Here is a 22,138-nt window from a genome sequence, read left to right on the forward strand (position 1 = left end):
GAGAGGGTATTTGTGACAGTGTCTCTGAGAGCTGCTATAATAGGAAAGTTCTGTGTGGGATTGTGCTGGTTAGTTGCTACCACACGAAAGACAGTTCTGGAGTTCCCTTGGGCTTTCTCAACTTCCTGCCCGCTTTGGAGTCATCCCAGAATAGTGAGGGATTCTGAGCCCTGGGACTGCAGTTCAGGGGGAGTATGAGGCTGGGGCACCTTCCCATTCCACAATCTGTGGCAAAGCAAACAGTATAAGTAAGGTATCCGCTGCACTGTCTATAATGAATGACGCAAATGTGCCATTGTGTGCTGTTCACAGGGGAGTTCTGGAGATCAGTTTCTTCACAGCTTAGGAAGCTTCATGAAAGGGATGGACACAAAAAACAACGTGAAGGTAAATCCTGCCCACCCACTGCTGTGCCTGATATTCAAAGCCAGAACCTTGCATTTTAAACCCCAGCTCTGCTTCTAATCGGCAATGCCCTAGCGGTCTGTATGCAGCATGTGTTCAGAACAGGGGGCACTGCACCCGAATCATTTGCCAACATCCCTGTGTGGGATTTTCCAGGAGAGAGTGGCCTCTTGGACCCCAGTCCAAAGCCCACTGACTCCAAAGGGTCTTGGAAATCGGTAGATCATGGCACTTACCTGCTCCCAGCATAGGAACCATAGATTGTGCTTTCCCAGTGCACACGGGCCATATGCCTCCATTCACCCATGCTTAGGATCTCATGAACATCCCAGGTTCCTCATTTGAACTGAAGTGATGCTACCACCTTTATTCAGGAGACCAGGGGGCATATAATTGCCCTTGTCAAACTGTACATTGTGCCACTGAGGTGACTGAAAGTAGTTTGCAAAAAGGCAGGAAGAATCAGTACATCTTCCCACCACCCAAGTGGCTGTAGACCTCTGAACCCCTTGGCTATGGACATGGGGGAGCCTGTAGAATGGTAGGCATGGCTGGCAACCCTATTGATGCTGGCATGTTGCTTTTCAGGTTTGGTTCAATAACAAAGGCTGGCATGCCATTGGCTCCTTCCTGAATGTGATCAACAATGCCATCCTCCGGGCCAACCTTCAGGACGGCGAGAATCCCAGCACCTACGGGATCACCGCGTTCAACCACCCGCTCAACCTCACCAAGCAGCAGCTCTCCGAGGTCGCCCTGTACGTCCTAGTATGAACATTATCCGCAGCCTGCTGGAGACAAGGGGCTACAGGGAATGGAAGGGAGGGGAGAAGAAAGTGCCTTGGAATTAAGGAAGCTGCAAGAAATGAGTGTTGGGGGAGGGGAGCGGGTAAATAAAATAACGAGGATACCTTAGTTATTCAAAAGCCAGCAGACCAGAGCCAAGCTGGATTAACATGGCCAGTTGTAGTCACCAGCTGAGGATCTGGCCAGGGATTTTGCAGCACTCTAGGCTGAGGTTTCCAAAACCACCTATGGGAATTGCATCTCCAATTCCCATTACATTAATGGGAATTGGGTATCCAAATCCTCTAAGCAGCTTTGCAAATCTCGGTCTCTGACTCTCCCAACTGCATTATACTGAAGCTTGTTAACGCTAGAAAAGTGCTAGGCAGAGGTTTGCTCTCGTATGCCAGTATCCTACACACACAAATCTTTGGTGGAGTAAAGATCAGATGTAAATCCATACATTTTCCCTTGTGGTTAGACACATGTGAAAGACCTCTCATCATTATCCAGCCTAACAATGCCCTTTCAATTAACATACTTGCAACAGAGGGCCCACTTCTACCACCTGTATTCCCATTGTGTGGTGAGGGTGGCAAAATTGGGCTCCAATCAGGTTATGGTGCTAACGTGCACTGGCATGGTATGGAGGGAGATTCTGGCAATAATTTATCACCACTCTGATTTCCCTTTGCCCAGGATGACCACGTCGGTGGACGTTTTAGTCTCCATCTGTGTGATCTTCGCCATGTCCTTCGTCCCAGCCAGCTTTGTGGTTTTCTTGATCCAGGAGCGGGTCAGCAAGGCCAAGCACCTGCAGTTCATCAGTGGAGTGAAACCAGTGATCTACTGGCTGGCTAACTTCGTCTGGGATATGGTAAGATTGCCTCACAGAAGCTCATCCTTTAGAGCAGGTTACAATGTGTATAATGCCCATTGCTGTAAAACTAAGGCCAGCTTGTGACGGTTAGGCCCAGGCCTGCTGTGGAGGCAGTGCAGAGATGCAAAGGCACTCCGTCTTCATTGCAGAGCTCGCTGGGATGAAGGCGTGTGTGCTCTTCTACATGTCCTAACGGGATGCATGTGATGAATGTTCTGACAAGCTGCTCCTGACCCTGCTCCACCCACCTGGCTGTCCTGCCAGCACAGCTGACCATCCCTGGTACAAGCTGGTGCGGTTATGGACTTCTGGCTGGGCTGAATTTGGCCCTTGTGCATGTGTGTGCACACAGACATGTGCATATGGTCACACACCTACTGAAAGGGCATGGTGAACTCCCACTTTCAGGGGAATTTACTGACAATAGCTAGTGCTGAAGAGTCTACGGTGTGATCAGGGCACTGCGCTGGGACTCAGCAGTCCTGGGTTTGATTCCCAGCTCTGCTGCTGGCTGGCCTGTTCTGTGACCTTGGGCAAGTCACTTCCCCTTTCCACACCTCTGTTTCCCTTCCCACCTTTTATCTTGTCTTTTAATGTATTGCTAGCTCTTCAGCATGTCCAGAGCCAGCACAACAGGGCCCCATATGTGAAAAACCTCCCATCAGTATCTGGCTACTGTAATACAAATAATTGTGACAGTAATGAACACCTTGACTTATTCCTCTTCATTTATTTTAACATCTGGGCACTCCAATTCACCCTAGGACGAGTACACAGTACCTTTCCGGTACTGGACTAAGGAAGATGTGGAGTGGCTGGCAAGCTCTCCAATCACCATGTATAATGTGCTAGCTTATTTTCTGAGCAGATAGCATCATCATTTTCAATTCTATTCCCATATTTTTACCCTGTTTTCCTCCATTTCATAGAATATTGGGGTTGGAAAGGACCTCAGGAGGTCACCTAGTCCAACCCCCTGCTCAAAGCAGAACCAACCCAACTAAATCATCCCAGCCAGGGCTTTGTCAAGCCTGACCTTAAAAACCTCTAAGGAAGAAGATTCCACCACCTCCCTAGGTAACCCATTCCAGTGCTTCACCACCCTCCTAGTGAAAAAGTTTTTTCCTAATATCCAACCTTAACCTCCCTCACTGCAACTTGAGACCAGTACTCCTTGTTCTGTTATTTGGTACCAGTGAAAACACTCTAGCTCCATTCTCTTTGGAACCCCCTTTCAGGTAGTTGAAAGCAGCTATCAAATCCCTCCTCATTCTTCTCTTTTGCAGACTAAACAATCCCAGTTCCCTCAGCCTCTCCTCGTAAGTCATGTGCTCCAGCCCCCTAATCATTTTTGTTGCCCACTATGACTGTTTCCAGTTTTTCCACATTCTTCATGAGGTATAGGGCCCAAAACTGGACACAGTACTCCAGATGAGGCCTCACCAATGCCGAATAGAGGGGAATGATCACGTCCCTCGATCTGCTGGCAATGCTCCTACTTACACAGCCTAAAATGCCATTAGCCTTCTTGGCAACAAGGGCACACTGTTGACTCATATTCAGCTTTTCGTCCACCGTAACCCCTAGGTCCTTTTCTGCAGAACTGCTGCCCAGCCATTCGGTCCCTAGTCTGTAGCAGTGCATGGGATTCTTCCGTCCTAAGTGCAGGACTCTGCACTTGTCCTTGTTGAACCTCATCATATTTCTTTTGGCCCAATCCTCTAATTTGTCTAGGTCCCTCTGTATCCTATCCCTACCCTCCAGCGTATCAACCACTCCTCCCAGTTTAGTGTCATCTGCAAACTTGCTAAGGGTGCAGTCCACACCATCCTCCAGATCGTTAATGAAGATATTGAACAAAACCGGCCCCAGCACCGACCCTTGGGGCACTCCACTTGATACCGGCTGCCAACTAGACATGGAACCATTGATCACTACCCGTTGAGCCTGACCATCTAGCCAGTTTTCTATCCACCTTACCGTCCATTCATCCAGCCCAGACTTCTTTAACTTGCTGGCAAGAATACTGTGGGAGACTGTATCAAAAGCTTTGCTAAAATCCAGAAATAGTACATCCACTGCTTTCCTCTCATCCACAGAGCCGGTTATCTCGTCATAGAAGGCAATTAGGTTAGTCAGGCATGACTTGCCCTTGGTGAATCCATGCTGACTGTTCCTGATCACTTTCCTCCTTTAAGTGGTTCAGGATTGATTCCTTGAGGACCTGTTCCATGATTTTTCCAGGGACTGAGGTGAGACTGACTGGCCTGTAGTTCCCTGGATCTTCCTTCTTCCCTTTTTTAAAGATGGGCACTACATTAGCTTTTTTCCAGTCATCCAGGACCTCCCCCGATCGCCATGATTTTTCAAAGATAATGGCCAATGGCTCTGCAATCTCATCGGCCAACTCCTTTAGCACCCTCGGATGCAGCGCATCCGGCCCCATGGACTTGTGCTTGTCCAGCTTTCCTAAATAGCCCCAAACTACTTCTTTCTCCACAGAGAGCTGGTCACCTCCTCCCCATACCGTGCTGCAGAGTGCAGCTGTCTGGGAGCTGACCTTGTCTGTGAAGACAGAGGCAAAAAAAGCATTGAGTACACTAGCTTTCTCCACATCCTCTGTCACTAGGTTCCCTCCCTCATTCAGCAAGGGGCTCACACTTTCCTTGACTTTCTTCCTGTTGCTAACATACCTGAAGAAACCCTTCTTGTTACTCCTAACATCTCCGGCTAGCTGCAACTCCAAGTGTGATTTGGCCTTCCTGATTTCACACCTGCATGCCTGAGCAATACTTTTATACTCCTCCCTGGTTATTTGTCCAATCTTCCACTTCTTGTAAGCTGTTCTTTTGTGTTTAAGACGAGCAAGGATTTCACTGTTAAGCCAAGCTGGTCGCCTGCCATATTTACTTTTCTTCCTACACATCGGGATGGTTTGTTCCTGCAACCTCAATAAGGTTTCTTTGAAATACAGCCAGCTTTCCTCGATTCCTTTCCCCGTCATGTTATTCTCCCAGGGGACCTTGCCCATCAGTTCCCTGAGGGAGTCGAAGTCTGCTTTTCTGAAGTCCAGGGTCTCTGTTCTACTGCTTTCCCTTTTTCCTTGTGTCAGGATCCTGAACTCGACCATCTCATGGTCACTGCCTCCCAGGTTCCCATCCACTATTGCTTCCTCTACTATTTCTTCCCTGTTTGTGAGCAGCAGGTCAAGAAGAGCTTTTCCCCTAGTTGGTTTCTCCAGCACTTGCACCAGGAAATTGTCCCCTACACTTTCCAGAAACTTCCTAGATTGTCTGTGCACTGCTGTATTGCTCTCCCAGCAGATATCGGGGTGATTAAAGTCACCCATGAGAACCAGGGCCTGTGATCTAGCAACTTCTGTTAGTTGCTGGAAGAAAGCCTCGTCCACCTCATCCCCCTGGTCTGGTGGTCTGTAGCAGACTCCAACCACGACATTACCCTTGTTGTTGTATATGTTGTTGTATATGTTTATATACCTCTATCATATCCCCCCTTAGTCTCCTCTTTTCCAAGCTGAAAAGTCCTAGCCTCTTTAATCTCTCCTCATATGGGACCCATTCAAAACCCCTAATCATTTTAGTTGCCTTTCTCTGAACCTTTTCTAGTGCCAGTATATCTTTTTTGAGATGAGGAGACCACATCTGTACGCAGTATTCAAGATGTGGGCGTACCATCGATTTATATAAGGGCAAAAAGATACTCTCTGTCTTATTCTCTATCCCCTTTTTAATGATTCCTAACATCCTGTTTGCTTTTTTGACCGCCTCTGCACACTGCATGGACGTCTTCAGAGAACTATCCACGATGACTCCAAGATCTTTTTCCTGATTCGTCGAAGCTAAATTACCCCCTATCATATAGTATGTATAGTTGGGGTTATTTTTTCCAATGTGCATTATTTGACATTTATCCACATTAAATTTCATTTGCCATTTTGTTGCCCAGTCACTTAGTTTTGTGAGATCTTTTTGAAGATCTTCACAGTCTGCTTTGGTCTTAACTATCTTGAGTAGTTTAGTATCATCTGCAAACTTTGCCACCTCACTGTTTACCCCTTTCTCCAGATCATTTATGAATAAATTGAATAGGATTGGTCCTAGGACTGACCCTTGGGGAACACCACTAGTTACCCCTCTCCATTCTGAGAATTTACCATTTATTTCTACCCTTTTTTCCCTGTCTTTTAACCAGTTCTCAAGCCATGAAAGGATCTTCCCTTTTATCCCATGATAACTTAATTTACGTAAGAGCCTTTGGTGAGGGACCTTGTCAAAGGCTTTCTGGAAATCTAAGTACACTATGTCCACTGGATCCTCCTTGTCCACATGTTTGTTGACCCCTTCAAAGAACTCTAATAGATTAGTAAGACACAATTTCCCTTTACAGAAACCATGTTGACTTTTGCCCAACAATTTATGTTCTTCTACGTGTCTGACAATTTTATTCTTTACTGTTGTTTCAACTAATTTGCCCAGTACTGACGTTAGACTTACTGGTCTGTAACTGCCAGGATCACCTCTAGAGCCCTTTTTAAATATTGGCATTACATTAGCTATCTTCCAGTCATTGGGTACAGAAGCTGATTTTAAAGGACAGGTTACAAACCATAGTTAATAGTTCCGCAACTTCACATTTGAGTTCTTTCAGAACTCTTGGGTGAATGCCATCTGGTCCCGGTGACTTATTACTGTTAAATTTATCAATTAACTCCAAAATCTCCTATAGTGACACTTCAATCTGTGACAATTCCTCAGATTTGTCACCTACAAAAGCGAGCTCAGGTTTGGGAATCTCCCTAACATCCTCAGCCGTGAAGACTGAAGCAAAGAATTCATTTAGTTTCTCCGCAATGACTTTATCGTCTTTAAGCGCTCCTTTTCTATCTCGATCGTCCAGGGGCCCCACTGGTTGTTTAGCAGGCTTCCGGCTTCTGATGTACTTAAAAAACATTTTGTTATTACCTTTTGAGTTTTTGGCTAGCCGTTCTTCAAACCCCTCTTTGGCTTTTCTTATTACATTTTTACACTTAATTTGGCAGTGTTTATGCGCCTTTCTATTTACCTCACTAGGATTTGACTTCCACCTTTTAAAAGATGCCTTTTTATTTCTCACTGCTTCTTTTACATGGTTGTTAAGCCACGGTGGCTCTTCTTTAGTTCTTTTACTGTGTTTCTTAATTTGGGGTATACATTGAAGTTCGGCCTCTATCATGGTGTCTTTGAAAAGCGTCCATGCAGCTTTCAGGGATTTCACTTTAGTCACTGTACCTTTTAATTTCTGTTTAACTAACCCCCTCATTTTTGCATAGTTCCCCTTTTTGAAATTAAATGCCACAGTGTTGGGCTGTTGAGATGTTCTTCCCACCACAGGGATGTTAAATGTTATTATATTATGGTCACTATTTCCAAGTGATCCTGTTATATTTACTTCTTGGACCAGCTCCTGCGCTCCACTCAGGGCCAAATCAAGAGTTGTCTCTCCCCTTGTGGGTTCCCATGCCAGCTGCTCCAAGAAGCAGTCATTTAAAGTATCGAGAAATTTTGTCTCTGCATTTCGTCCTGAGGTGACATGTTCCCAGTCAATATGGGGATAAAATTTTATTTTATTTTTCAAGTAACCTGGAGCTATTTTTTCCTCCTCCCAGTGCAACTACATAGTTCCAGCCACCTTGGTCATCATCATCTTCATCTGCTTCCAACAGAAGTCCTACGTGTCCTCTTCCAACCTGCCCGCGCTGGCCCTTCTCCTCCTGCTCTATGGGTAAGCTGCACCTCTCGAGGAGATCTGTGAGGCCCCAGTGGACTGTGTGCTCTGAATGAGCGTGTCTTACACTGTGTCTTTCTGCTTACCAGGTGGTCTATAACACCACTCATGTACCCAGCTTCCTTTGTGTTCAAGATCCCCAGCACAGCCTACGTGGTGCTGACCAGTGTGAATCTCTTCATTGGCATAAATGGCAGCGTGGCCACTTTCGTCCTCGAGCTCTTTACCAACAATGTATGTTCCCAGTGATGCGTCGCTGACCACCCCACTGCTTTACATTGCCCTTAGGAACTGGCGAGTGCCCGGTGTCCATTCTGTATCCCCTGGTGTTCAGGGGAGTGGTAGGGAAGGCTAGGTCAGAATAGGGAATGGTGGAGCAAGTGAGGCATGTTGCCCAGAAGACCCCAGTTCAACAAGGTACGTAAGCATGTGTATAACTTTAAGCACAAGAGTAGCCCCTTTGACATCAGCGGCACTAGTCACGTGCTTATGTACCTTGCTGAAAGGGGCTTACAACTCTTCAGCTGTTTCAAATCGATAGTCAAAGGGAAAGAAGCTGTGCAGAAAAGCTAAGCTCTGTATTCACTTGGAGGTGGGAATGAAAGCTGAGATAAGAATACCAGTCCCCTGCCCTCTGGAGACCTGGGGGAATGGGATATCCCATGCCTGCCTGGCATTAGTTCAGCTGATGGTAATCTGTGACTATTATGGGTGCTGAGACAGTGCATGGCAACCCCACCTCTCTGCCATTACCTCGACCCCAGCCCTATTTGTTCACCTCAAGCATATTATCTAAATCTTGGACTGTGAGCTCTCTGGGCCAGACTATCTTTGTGATGTTGGTACATATAGTGCTTAGCACCATGGGGTCCTGAGGCACAATTATAATCATGTCCAGAGGGTTCCCCCATTATTTGTCAGGTTTGTTTGTCTAATCCTTGCTGTCAGAGGTTGGTGGTGGAGTGGTTGTGTCTACCCACTGGGAAGCAAATTCACAGGACAGTCACCCTCAGCAAGCTAAACCTCCCTGCTTTTTGGTTCTCACCCTGAGAAGCTGCTCAGGTGGCTGATTTGTGCTTGGCTTTTGTTCCATTAGAAGTTGAACAACATCAATGAAATCCTGAAGTCTGTGTTCCTCATCTTCCCCCACTTCTGCCTGGGGCGGGGACTGATCGACATGGTGAAAAATCAGGCCATGGCCGATGCTTTGGAAAGGTTTGGTAAGTGACCTCACACAATGTGGGATCCATAACGTCAGCTGGACATCTAGGGCATGAGCCTGGGAGGTGCTGACCGCCTTCCACTCCCATTGAACTCACCAAGAACTGAGGGCCCTTGGCTCACAGGGCCTGGCAGGATTAGTGCCTAGCTAACAGTAGTGAAAACAGTACAGAGGTCTGCTCTGAACTGGCCAGAGCCTGTAGATATCCCGTCTGATTCTTTACCTGGACTAGTGAGCAAATGGTTCTCAACTGTTAGGGAGCTTGAGTTATTAGGGAGTCCGTTGATTCTTTAAAAATACAAAAATGTAGTTGTATGAAATGCAGCATCAAGTTGAGAGGAAGGATGGTCGTGTGGTTAAGGCACTGGGGCTGCGAGTCAGAAGGGCAGGGGTCAACTCCTGACATCACCACAGACTTTCTGTGTGCTCTTGGGCAAGTCCCTTCATCTCCCTGTGACTCAGTTCCCCCTCTGTAAAATGGGGATAATGCTTCCTTTCACTGTCTTGTCTGTTTAGATTGTAAGCTCTTCAAGGTAGAGCCTGTTTTAATACTATAGCTATGTGCAGCACCTAGCACAATGAACATCTGAATTTCACTATTAGAAAAGTACTACGTGCACAAGCCAAAACTGGGTCACCGCATGATCTTATTATCTTTGTCTTCTCTTTCCCCTTAGTATCACCCTCTCATTGCATCTTGTCTAAAATTAGTCTGCAAGCTCTCTCCGGGCAAGAGCCTTTCATCTTTGTATCAGTCTCTCCAGCCGCTGTGCAAAGCTGACTACGTGCTTTGGCTTTTCCAAACAGGCGAGAACCGTTTTGTGTCCCCTCTGTCCTGGGATCTGGTGGGACGGAACCTCTTTGCCATGGCTGTGGAAGGGGCAGTCTTCTTCCTTATCACAGTGCTCATCCAATACAGGTTCTTCATCAAACCGAGGTAAGCTTGCTCTGCACCATGCTTCAGTGTTGTGGGCTGGTGCATGGGGTGGGAAGATGCACAGAAGCCTGAGGTGTGCTCTTGGCTCAGTGGCAGATAGGATTCAGCTGGCCCGGTCATACTACAAAAGACCCATGCTACAACTTAGACAATCAGCGAGGTCAAATCACAGTTAGCAACCTTGTGTTAATGATGATGCTTGTGCAGCCAGCCATTGTACCACCTCATTGTCAATTCACAGTGGGAAATTATTGTGCAGCCAGACCCTGTATGTCATTTTTCCATTTACCTGAGTGGCAGCAGGAATGGGCCCAAAGTTTGCATCACTAGTACAGTTTTAAAATTCTAGTGCAAACCCATCTCCCTGTGTACCCCAAGCCAATCAAAGCAGCCTGAGAAAAGCTGTGGGAGGCATCTCGAAGAAAGAACATTTTGGTCCTTGGCAATATTTTGAACTTGAGCAAACATTAGTTGGTGTGAAACTGGTTTTGTCTGGAGGACGCTATGTGAACATAGCAATAATCAGTAGCCCAAGAGTGTGCTGGAGGCCTTAGGAGTCATGTGCCTGAATTTAAGATTTATAGAATCTCTGACACCAAACAGATCAGCATTCACTATGGGTGAAGTTCCCCTGCATACACAGGGTCAGCACATGGCCTGTGTACTGAAGCCTCGCTTTGAAGGCCTAAGTGGGAGGGAAGCAGCTTGCTAGCCTCCTGCACAGGGCTGAATTGCAAACCCAGAAGAGCTTCCCCAGGTGTGTTCTGTTTGGATGCTGGTGCATGATTGACACCTGTCTCACCCTCTCTGTCTTTCATTTGTAATGCATTCACCTTGGATGCTTTCTTCTTTTCCTTTTCACATGTTGACTTGTTCCCCTTCGAAGGCCTGTCAGTGCCAAGTTGCCTTCTGTGAATGATGAGGACGAGGATGTGACGAGGGAGAGGCAGAGGATAATTAGTGGCGGTGGACAGAGTGACATCCTTGAAATCAAAGAGCTGACCAAGGTGAGAGAGAGAGAGGGCTGCTCATGCTTACCTAGATAGGTTGGGGCTGGGGCAGTCCCTCACCAGTACCACACAGCTTACACAGGACCTGATCCAGAGCCCACGGGAGTCAAGGGTAAGACTCTCAGTGATTTCAGTGGACTTTGAGTCAGGGCCCAGATACATTCTATTCACAGGCTTAAAAGGCAGTTCACTTCCATCAGGTAAAATGTGTTGGATGTCAGCAGTGCGTCTGCATCCAGAAATGCATGCATCTCTGGCACAAGTCTCGCATGTCTGGGGCACTGTCTGACACATTACAGTTTCTTCCCCAATCAGGTACTGGGCCAGACCCTCCAATGAAATCAACAGAACTATGCCAATTATCCCTAGCCGAGGATCTGGCCCTGTATGCCTGAGTGCAGACCCCAGAATGAGCTCCCCTGATTATCTCGACCACCAGTCACCTCCGGGAGTATGGCTAGTATAATTTGATCCTGTCCCACTGAAGTCCAATGAGAATTTAGCCATCAAGTCCAAGGGGATCAGGACTGGAGCCTTAAGGATGTCTTGGGAAGTACGTGGGGCTCAGATTCTCTCTCTTCTCCTAACCTCCCACATTGGTCATTCTCATTAATTTTATTTCCTGGTTTCAGATTTATAGAATGAAGAGAAAACCGGCTGTTGACCGGATCTGTGTTGGAATCCCTCCTGGGGAGGTAATGTCCAATTTGTCATCTAGATCTGTGTTTCTTTTTACTGAACTATTTAGGAGCAGTAGAAGGAAAGAGTAGGATAGGAACTGAAATCCTTGAGGTTTTCATTGTAATGAAGAGGAGACATGGTCTTGTGCTTAAGACAATTCCCTGCGCTGCCACAGACTCTGGATGTGACCTTGGACAAATCACTAAATCCCTCAGGATAACAAGGATAATCGCACTCTTGGACCTCATTGGGGGTGGCAGGATAAATACATTAGTGTTTGGTATGCAGTCTGAGGCTATTCCTCTAGATAAAATGCTTTTGTTCCCTTCTCCCTTCCAATTGATTTCAGTTGGAAATAAAAGTTCAGAAACTTCCTATGAAAATGTGGTATTACACTGAAGAGCAGCTGTCAGAATGGGCAGAGCCAGAGTTAGTCTGTCTTGCTAATTCCAGACCAAATTTGCTCATGTTTATACATAAAAAAAAAGATGTTTTTTTCCTATAGACCCTCATTCTCACCCTGAGCTCTGAGAGTCCAGGGACTTCTTCCTGCCTTATGCCTGTCATTGTCAGTAATAAAAGATTCTGCAGGCCAAATCATGCACTCAAATACACATGGGCTCATCTGCTCTTTAATGTTTTCAGTGCTTTGGCCTCCTGGGAGTGAATGGCGCTGGCAAGTCATCAACTTTCAAGATGCTAACTGGAGATACAGATGTGACGGGAGGAGAAGCTTATCTGAAGGGAAACAGGTGAGAAGAAGACACTTCCCTCTGCTTTACACCAAAGAAAATCCTCGGCTTCTCTCCTTCCTGTGTGCTCAAATTCCCAAGCAATGTAACTCCACTGACTTTGCTAGACTGGCCCCTGCTTGCACCAGGGCTAAACCTGCCTCACTTTAAACATGTGCTCTGCTGAGTCAAGGTCATAGGGTAACATTTTCAAATGTACCTAAATCCCAAGTCACTTTTCAAAATGGGGCTTGGGGCTTGTCCATGCAACAAGTTAACTGTGCAGCAAGCCACAGTATGAAACTCCAGCACATCAGCTTGCTGCACAGTAATGCCCCGTGTGGACACTGCTCGAGCACAGTCAAAGTTGTCTTCCTGCTGGCACTCCAGGACTTTCACTGTGCTGTAGCAGTCCTGCTTGCCACGCAATAACTTGCCACATAGACATGCCCATAGGGTCTTAAGTTACACAGGAATTTTTGACAATGGTACCCATTGTGATTAACAGTCACATTTTAAAAGAAATTACTGTGACCCCAAATTGCTTTTGGGATCCATTTACAGCTTTGCCTAAGCCACTGGTGTTTGATACTTCCAGATCCCTGTTCTGTGTTCCCTACCTGAAAAGGCAATGGATGTTGCACAACCCTAACTATGGATCTTCTCTTGCTTTACAGTATCTTGTCTAATATCCAAGGAGTCCATCAGAACATGGGCTATTGCCCTCAGTTTGATGCTATTAATGAGCTGCTGACAGGGAGAGAACATCTGGAGTTCTTTGCACTTTTACGGGGTGTTCCTGAGAAAGAGGTCTGCCAGGTACGCAAAACAGAAATCACAGACCCTGGCTGAACTGTTTACACATTTTTGCTGGCATGCATTCCACTGCCCACTTTAATCCGTCGGTTTGGACAGAATAGTGAAATTCTCATCTGCTGTATTTTTTCAGTACCAAACAAGGGAGGGAGAGCTCAGTGATTTGAGCATTGGCCAACTAAACCCAGGGTTGTGAGTTCAGTCCCTGAGGGGGGCACTTAGGGATATGGGGCAAAAATCTGTTGGATGATTTAATTGGGGATTGGTCCTGCTTTGAGCAGAGGGTTGGACTAGATGAGGTCCCTTCCAACCCTTATATTCTATGATTCTAAGTGTTCTACTTGTTCACTCCTACCTAGGACAACTATGTCCTGCCCAGAGCAGCTGATGTTACCAATAAACCTGGGTTTCAAGTCAGTTAAACCCTCCCCAGGCTTTTCCTATTGGTCACCATTACTCCTAGACTGATCTGTTGCTTTAAGGAATGCTTATTTAGGGACAAATGGTGGAATCCTTATTCCTGTTGCTGATCATTTACTCTGAGTAGTCCCATTGAGTTCATTGGGAATAAATGCTCACCAATGTAAGGGCTTCCCAGTCTGGCCACTCATAGTTTATAGAGTGCAAATTTTCATTATTTGAACACTGACATTTGGGTGTTCCCAGTGCTGGAGCAGTCTTTCAGGCCATTGGTACTATCAACTATCTGTATCAACTTACTCCCTCTCTGCTGTTGATTTCTCATGCTGTCAGTAACGTGCACCATCTACATCCCAGATGTGGTAGATATTAATAGAATGCTGGTCTGGAAATACTAATGGGCCATATCTGTGTAAAGGAGCTGTGCCCGTTTACAGCAGCTGAGAATCTTCCCCAATCAGGTTAAGGGCCTTCAGCTGCAGTGGTAGTATGTAGTAACTGCAAGCACCTTGAGGAATGAGCGCACAATGAGTCATGTTACTGCAAGCCCTAGGAAACAGCAGCTTGCCACCAAGTGAATTGGCACTGAGCATTATCCAGAGAGAGTGCTGTATAACTGGATCTATTTTTATTGGGGCCATTAAGCGATTTAAAAAATTCATTGCGCTGTTAAACAATAGAATACCATTTATTTTAAATATTTTTGGATATTTTCTACATTTTCAAATATATTAATATAAATTACAGTACAGAATACAAAATGTACAGTGCTCACTTTATATTTATTTTTATTACAAATATATGCACTGTAAAAAAAACAAAATAAATAGTATTTTTCAATTCGCCTCATACAAATACTGTAGTGCAATCTCTTTACCATGAAAGTTGAACTTACAAATCTAGAATTATGTACAAAGATAACTGCATTCAAAATTAAAACAATGTAAAACTTTAGTGCCTACAAGTCCACTCAGTCCTACTTCTTGGTCAGCCAATCACTCAGACAAACAAGGTTGGTTACAATTTGCAGGAGATAATGCTGCCTGATTCTTGTTTACAATGTCACCTGAAAGCTGGCTGATTTTCTTTTTTAGTGATTTGGGTTCTGTAGTTTCCACATTAGAGTGTTGCTTTTTTAAGACTTCTGAAAGCATGCTCCACACCTCATCCCTCTCAGATTTTGGATGGCACTTCAGATTCTTAAACCTTGGGTCGAATGCTGTAGCTATTTTTTAGAAATCTCACATCAATAACTTCTTTGCATTTTGTCGACTCTGCAGTGAAAGTGTTCTTAAAACAAACACGTGCTGGGTCATCATCCAAGACTGCTATAACATGAAATATATGGCAGAATGCAGGTAAAACAGAGCAGGAGACATACAGTTCTCCCCCCAAGGAGTTCAGTCACAAATTTAATTGACACATTATTTTTTTAACGAGCATCATCAGCGTAGACACATGACCTCTGGAATGGTGGCCAAAGCATGAAGGGGCATACGAATGTTTAGCATATCTAGCATGTAAATATCTTGCAACGCCGGCTACAAAAGTGCCATGCAAACGCCTGTTCTCACTTTCAGGTGACGTTGTAAATAAGAAGCAGGCAGCAGTATCTCCCCTCAATGTAAACAAACTTTTTGTCTTAGCGATTGGCTGAACAAGAAGTAGGACTGAGTGGACTTGTAGGCTCTAAAGCTTTACACAGTTTTGTTTTTCAGTGCAGTTATGTAACCAAAAAAAAATTTGCATTTGGAAGTTACACTTTCATGATAAAGAGACTGTTCTTCAGTACTTATATGAGGTGAACTAAAAACACTATTTCTTTTTTTATCATTTTACAGTGCATATATTTGTAATAAAAAATAATATAAAGTGAGCACTGTACACTTTGTATTCTGTGTTGTAATTGAAGTCAATATTGAAAATGTAGAAAAACATCAAAAAATATTTAATAAATTTCAATTGATGCTCTATTGTCATAAGTGCAACTAATTTTTTTAATCAGTTACAATTAACTGAAGGCCCTAATTTTTATAAATATTTTTCTATTTCCCAAAGACTCTTTACCTTCCAGCGCAGTAGTTCCCACCCATTGATATCCATTCAGAAGGTCATGTTGCCCTCTCTTCCTATAGGTTGGCGAATGGGCAATTCGTAAACTGGGCCTTGTGAAATATGGAGAAAAATATGCTGGGAACTACAGTGGCGGCAACAGACGCAAGCTCTCCACTGCTATTGCCCTGATTGGGAGCCCTCCAGTGGTGTTCCTGGTGAGTTCACGACTCTTCATGTATTAACATTTTTTTCCATTAAAAAATAACTAGGTCTCAATGCTGTTCCCATTGAAGTCTGTGAAGTTTTACCATTTGGCAATGAAGTATACATTTAAATGCATAACAGGTCATTTGTATGTGCGAAGAGCCAACTTATATGTGAACATGATATAGTTACATGTACAAATATAGGGCAAAATATATGGCATGAGTTTCAGGCCTCTATTTTTGGAAATTTGTTCCAGAGAGTTGTTTCCAATTACTTTGGCAATGACCGTCTAGATTTGGATACTCACTAAGAATTGATAGCCTGCCACTGCTTTATATACAAAACTCCCTTAACTTCAAGGGAGTTCTGTGCATAGATGGATGATCGGATCCAGCCCTTTATGTATGAACAGTTTGAGAAAAGAACAGTCAAGAAAGCAATGGTTTTATCTTTCCTTTTGTGAATTCTTGAAAAAGAGCTGCTAACATCCATAGTATGTGATGAATGAGAGCTACACATTCTATTTAAACTAGAGCTCATTAATTTTTTCCAATGTTGAAATTGATGACCAAATTTTTTAATTAGAGAAAAAAGTTTACAACATTCACAAAATTTGTTCCCCAATTTTGACCAACAATAGAGCTGAACAAATTTTTACTAAGTTAAAATTTCTGGGAAAAATATTTTAAATTTTGAAAAAAAAAAAAAGGCGGGGGAGGAAATTTCTATGACATTTTTTCTTCTTTTAAACTTTTCCAGTAAAAATCATTTGGATGGGTGTGGGTTTTCACTCTTCACAGTTAAATATTGTCATTGTATATGAAATAGTGTATCAGTAGCATGTTATAGTATAACATGGTTTATTAAATGTTTTTTTCAGGATGAGCCAACCACGGGAATGGATCCCAAAGCACGCCGTTTCTTATGGAACTGTGCCCTGAGCATCATCAAGGAGGGGAGATCAGTGGTGCTTACATCTCACAGGCATGTAGTGTTCATTATAGTTGGGTATATACTGCATTGTATTTCTCCAGTCTGATTTAATTGGGGGTGGAGTTTGAAATCTAAACATTCAGCTCAGCTGCTTCATTTCTGTAAATGCAGGTTGGTATGATGTGGTGGTGGTGATTTCAGAAAATGCAGGCTTTTTGCAGGGTTAAATGTTTTTTCATTTGCCCCCATAGCATGGAAGAATGTGAAGCCCTGTGCACTCGAATGGCAATAATGGTCAACGGGCGGTTCAGGTGTCTTGGCAGCGTCCAGCATCTGAAGAACAGGTGAGTGCTTTCAATTTTCACAGGCCATACGCTTGTCAATGGGCCTGCTTTTCTAGGGCAGTTCAATCTGAACTGCTGAGATAGTGACATGAGTGATTTTTCTCCTTCCTCGGCTCTTCTTATGTGGCTTTCTTGTTGCTCTTTAAGCTACAGGAAATGGCTGTGTATTTTAAATGACACCCCTTTTTCAAAGAGACTCACCTAAACTCCTCTGCTTGCTGCTGTTTGCAGGTTTGGAGATGGTTATACAATAGTAGTGCGAATAGCAGGGGCAAACCCTAACCTGAAGCCCGTTCAGGAATTCTTTGGGCTTGCCTTTCCTGGCAGCGTCCTGAAGGAGAAGCATCGGAACATGCTTCAGTACCAGCTCCCATCCTCGCCATCCTCTCTGGCTAGGATATTTAGTATCCTCTCCCAGAACAAAAAAAGACTCCACATAGAAGACTACTCCGTTTCTCAGACTACACTTGACCAAGTAAGTTTCTAGTGCACTGTGAGCCAAATTCTCCTCTCTTTACATAGCTGGGAAACCCTGAGTAACTCCACTGACTTCAGTGGACCTCCAGGGTGTAACTGGGAGCAGAGTTTGGCCATTTGTCTTCAGCTGAGTATTTCCTAAGTGGAGACTGTAACGTGTCAATGAATCTCACCTTTGTAGAAAGGCAAATGGGATACTTATGTGGGGCCTAGTGGATAGAGCACTCAGGAGACCTGACTTCCATTCCCAACTCTGCAACTAGTTTGGGCGTCACTTCACCTCTCCGTGTCTGTTTTCCCATCCGTAAAATGCGGCTAATGCTCCTGACCTCCTTTTATACAGCACTTTTAGATCTACTAATGAAATGGGCTACATAAGAGCTAGGTATTATCATCATTGTTGTAATTGGCTTATCCACTGCATCTTTTTCTCCCTACTCTGGACCAAACATGCAGGCTAAATGCGACATAAAAGCTAAGAGAAACACATTGGAGGGAGGAAGTATAGTCTTGCAATTGTACAGAACTGGACACTAGGATACGTGGTTTCTGTTCCCTGTTCCACAGATATCCTGTGTGACTGTGGGTAAAGTCATTAACCCTCTGTGTGGGTGTTTCTTCATCTGTAAAATAGGGTTCAGAATGCCCGCTTACCTTGCAGTGGTCTTGTGAGGCGAAATTCATGTTTATAAAGCCTTTGAAATCCTCAGATAGTAGTGCAAGGTAATACTTTACAGTACAAGGTATACAGCATGCAGTAAACACAAGCGGTATTTATAAATGCAAGGTACATAGCACTGTAAAAATACATGGCACCTTCCAGGAGACTTTAAAAGACAGAGCCTTTGCTTCAAAGAGTTTATAATCTAGCACTGGCACTATGCAGTACAGAAGTAGGAAAAGGTGTGAAGAGATCTGTGTTGAAAGGGTTTTGCGGAGAATGCGTGGCACAGTGGTCCCACTCTGGGGATACTGGAAAAGGAGTCTGAAAGCAAGAGTGATCAGACGCAAAGGGTGGGAGGAGGATGCAGAGGGAGGTAAGATGAAATGAGGGTTGTGAGCAGGAAGAAATTGATCAATAAGATGTTGAGCTCAATGCAGTGACCAGTGAAACCAGTGCAACGAAGAGGGATGCAGTAGCCAGAACAGCTGATAAGGCAGCTGAGGCCTTTGGACAATGCTGCTTACTGTGTGCTTCTGTAACTCTATTTTAATTGACAAGATGTAGATACCAGACTTAAACCTATTGCCACTGAAGCCAGTGGGAAATTTGTCATTGGTTTCAGTAGGGAGCAGGGTTGAATCCATGGTAAACAAACAGTTCGTAGAGGAAAATATCCTGCACTAAGCAGAACCCAAAGTGACTAAAGACTCCATGACCCTTTCTCTTGTAGGTATTTGTAAACTTTGCCAAGGACCAAAGTGATGATGACCACACAAAGGACATGTCATTGCACAAAAACCAGACTGTTGTGGACATTGCAATCCTTACTTCCTTTCTGCAAGATGAGAAGGTGAAAGAAAGTTGCGTGTGAGCTACCCTAGGCAAGGACATGGTGTTGAGCAGAAGGACGACACAGCGCACCTTCCTTTGCACGGAATGGGATATTCCCAAAGGAGAAAGCTGGAGGATACAGAGGGAAAGACGTAAACTGGACACTCTACTGATAACCATTCAATGCAATGCAATTCAATGCAATGAAAACAAAATTCAGTTACAGAGGCAGTGCCTCTTGGAGTCGTTGCCTTGTTGTACTGTTCTCAAGTGACTGACTTGAATCTAGTTCATTACAGTATAACTCTGTGAAACTGTAGTATGGAACCCATTGGACACTATGGGCTTTCAGCCATACTGTATTTTGTTCTTACACCATATACTTTTCCTAGGGTTGCAACAATCGTTTGAGGAATCATGGCCAGTGATTATTTATTGATATTTTAAAGGTGTGCACATTCATACTCTGAAAAAATTTTCATATTGGGAGTGGAATTTCCCTGGTGCTACATGCATTGCCGGCAATAAATGCACCGAAACAGTTAGTGCCAACCAGTTACCAAAAGGCACAGTGTTGTGGCCTTATTTTGTGGTGGTGGGGGGGGGGGGAACCACCTGACCAACTACTCTGTAAAGATCTGTATAGACTGGTGGTGGTCAATTGGTAATAATCCTAACCCACAAAGCATACCATATGTAGATGGTACGCAGAGATTTGATATCCTGTCTCATCATCCGCTGCAGGGGTGGCAGTGTGCACAACTGAACCTTGCAAATGTATGGGACTGTCCCACTACCATGGTGACCAATCATCTGCTCCCTAACTAGCCTTTATGAAGTTAAGTACTTTGCTACTCCTATAGAGTTACCACAGTAGTGCCACTTGGATGGCTGCGCAAGGACTGAGTAGAGAGCAGTGGATGAGAAGCAAAACTAGTGATCAGCCTAGAGCAGCACACTCACTGGTTGCATATGCTGCTAATGCCAAGAGTAAATTATAAAACAAAAGACCGTCACTCTGCTATGTAGTGTCTATTCTTGAATTCCCATTCGGCAGCAGAAAGGTAACCAGCATCTGAAATTTGCTATTGCTTAGCTCAAATGTGGTGTCATTTCTGGCTTTGTCACTTAAACTGAAAACTTGAAGAGATGTCAATTTTTTTCAATAGTATTATTTATATGTCCTTAAAAAGGCAGCATAGTTAGGGTATGGAAATGCTTCAATTAGATCTTTAGCCATAGTGTAATTTATTACATTATGTCGGCATTGTCATGCTGTTTTCAGTGATAACTTTGTTATAGGCATGTAACATGGTCTGTGCAAATCCCAGATTGTGTGTTCTAACAAGTACCACTAGCCCTGGCTTCAGCTAAAACAATTTGCCTGAAACTCCTACATGGAAATTGAGATATGGTTAGATTAATGTGCTGTAGTTTCAGTTATTAGGTGAACCTAACCACAGAATATACTTTTGTTCGTGTGGGAAACCACCTCATTCAAGTTCCCCTTGGGAACTAGGCGCATAAACTCTAACACCACAGTGACAGCAATCCGTAATCTAAAGTTCAAAACTTTACAAAAAAATGTTTATCATGGTGAGAATTACTGACACCCTCTCTTGTCTGGCTGTGCCATGGGAGCACATCTGTACTAATGTGTTCATCGGGCACCTGAGCTGTGCTTCAACCCTTAGAGCCAGCCTCAACTCTAAGCACATGAGCAGCCCCACTGAGGTCAACAGGGCAACGAACCCGGGCCTCACAGTTATTTATTACCTCTTGATACTCCTCCATCATGACTTGATTTTTTTCAGTAAATGCCCTGAAGTCCTACACTAATAAATACGGAAAGTGCCATGAACTGATCACTTAACAGCATTAGGCAATGTGATGATTATTTATATACTTCCAGGCATCTTGGCATTGAAAAATTCAACATTTTATTAAATGAAACACTGTGCAAAGAGCTTTGTCCTCACTGTATTTCTGCATTGGGATAAAGCAAACTAATCTACAGCTCTGCTGAAGTGCCTTTTACATACTGTATTCATAATTTAATCCACAGAATACTGTTGTAGAGGGGAAAGGACAGAAGAAGGGGTTAGCATACCTCATTTCTTACAGCATAATCTGTATTGTACTTACAAGAACTCAGACTTCCCTACAGTATCCTCATCAAATGATTAACAGTATACATTATATTTTCAGGAGCAGAGCTGTTATAAATATTGGGCCCAATCCTGCATCTGTAACTCATGATACCAAGGGCTGCAGGATCAGGGCTATGATATGATTTTCAGAGTCAATGAAGTTAAATGTTAACTGAACATTTAATACCTCTGAAAACCAACACCACAAGTGGCACTAATTCACAATCTCAACAGAAGGACTACAGCTATAGACTCAATCCTGCAATGCACAGTGGGGTGTGCAAGTTTTGAGCCCACTGCAATGGGGTTTATTTTAAACCCATACAGATGGTTGCAGGTTTTTCATGTATGATTTCATTTGCAGTGGGTAGACCGTGTACTCACAATGTGCTCATTTCACCTAACCCTGCCAAAGAAGAAAGCCTTAAAGAGTCCTAATGCACAACCTGGCTTCTATGATAAAAAGAAAAGTTACACTAGATGTTGAAGGTAACAGAAATATTTCACACCTCTTCAGTCCCTGGAGATATCTCAGACTCTTGTACATTTTTTTAATCTGTATGGAATCCAGCCTGTGCCATACAGTTCTCACATACTGCTCTCTCTCACACGCTGGAATGATTTCCAACTACTTCTTTCTGCCCTTGGAGTTGGATGTCAGGCAAAATTATCCAAGTGCCACACGTGTTACAATTGTGAACCACTCTGATAATAGAACTGCATTTAGGGCATTTATGTATTTGAAACAATGTTACCACTTACTGTATGCTATTAAATTGTTGCAACCCTTTTTGTAGTATATTTG

At 44.0% G+C, this 22,138-nt stretch overlaps 1 protein-coding gene across 5 annotated transcripts in view; it reads left to right on the forward strand.

The window, feature by feature from the left end:
* Positions 1-22,123, forward strand: part of ABCA1 (ATP binding cassette subfamily A member 1) — a 140,436-nt gene extending 118,313 nt beyond the window's left edge. For 4 of the 5 annotated variants that reach the window (XM_039544424.1, XM_039544425.1, XM_039544426.1 and 1 more), the window contains 16 exons: positions 313-387; positions 994-1,163; positions 1,891-2,068; positions 7,737-7,852; positions 7,945-8,089; positions 8,952-9,075; positions 9,885-10,014; positions 10,901-11,021; positions 11,657-11,719; positions 12,351-12,457; positions 13,114-13,255; positions 15,808-15,942; positions 16,815-16,918; positions 17,119-17,211; positions 17,443-17,686; positions 19,083-19,223. In XM_039544424.1, coding sequence (XP_039400358.1) covers positions 313-387; positions 994-1,163; positions 1,891-2,068; positions 7,737-7,852; positions 7,945-8,089; positions 8,952-9,075; positions 9,885-10,014; positions 10,901-11,021; positions 11,657-11,719; positions 12,351-12,457; positions 13,114-13,255; positions 15,808-15,942; positions 16,815-16,918; positions 17,119-17,211; positions 17,443-17,686; positions 19,083-19,223 — 2,088 coding nt within the window. Of the gene's footprint in view, positions 1-312; positions 388-993; positions 1,164-1,890; positions 2,069-7,736; positions 7,853-7,944; positions 8,090-8,951; positions 9,076-9,884; positions 10,015-10,900; positions 11,022-11,656; positions 11,720-12,350; positions 12,458-13,113; positions 13,256-15,807; positions 15,943-16,814; positions 16,919-17,118; positions 17,212-17,442; positions 17,687-19,082 lie in introns of all 5 variants that reach the window. The other variant, XM_039544429.1, reaches the window with a different exon arrangement.
* Positions 22,124-22,138: the final 15 nt, after the last annotated feature.

This window comes from Mauremys reevesii, linkage group 6, assembly GCF_016161935.1.
Source record: "Mauremys reevesii isolate NIE-2019 linkage group 6, ASM1616193v1, whole genome shotgun sequence".
In the NCBI taxonomy this organism is placed as follows: Eukaryota; Metazoa; Chordata; order Testudines; family Geoemydidae; genus Mauremys; species Mauremys reevesii.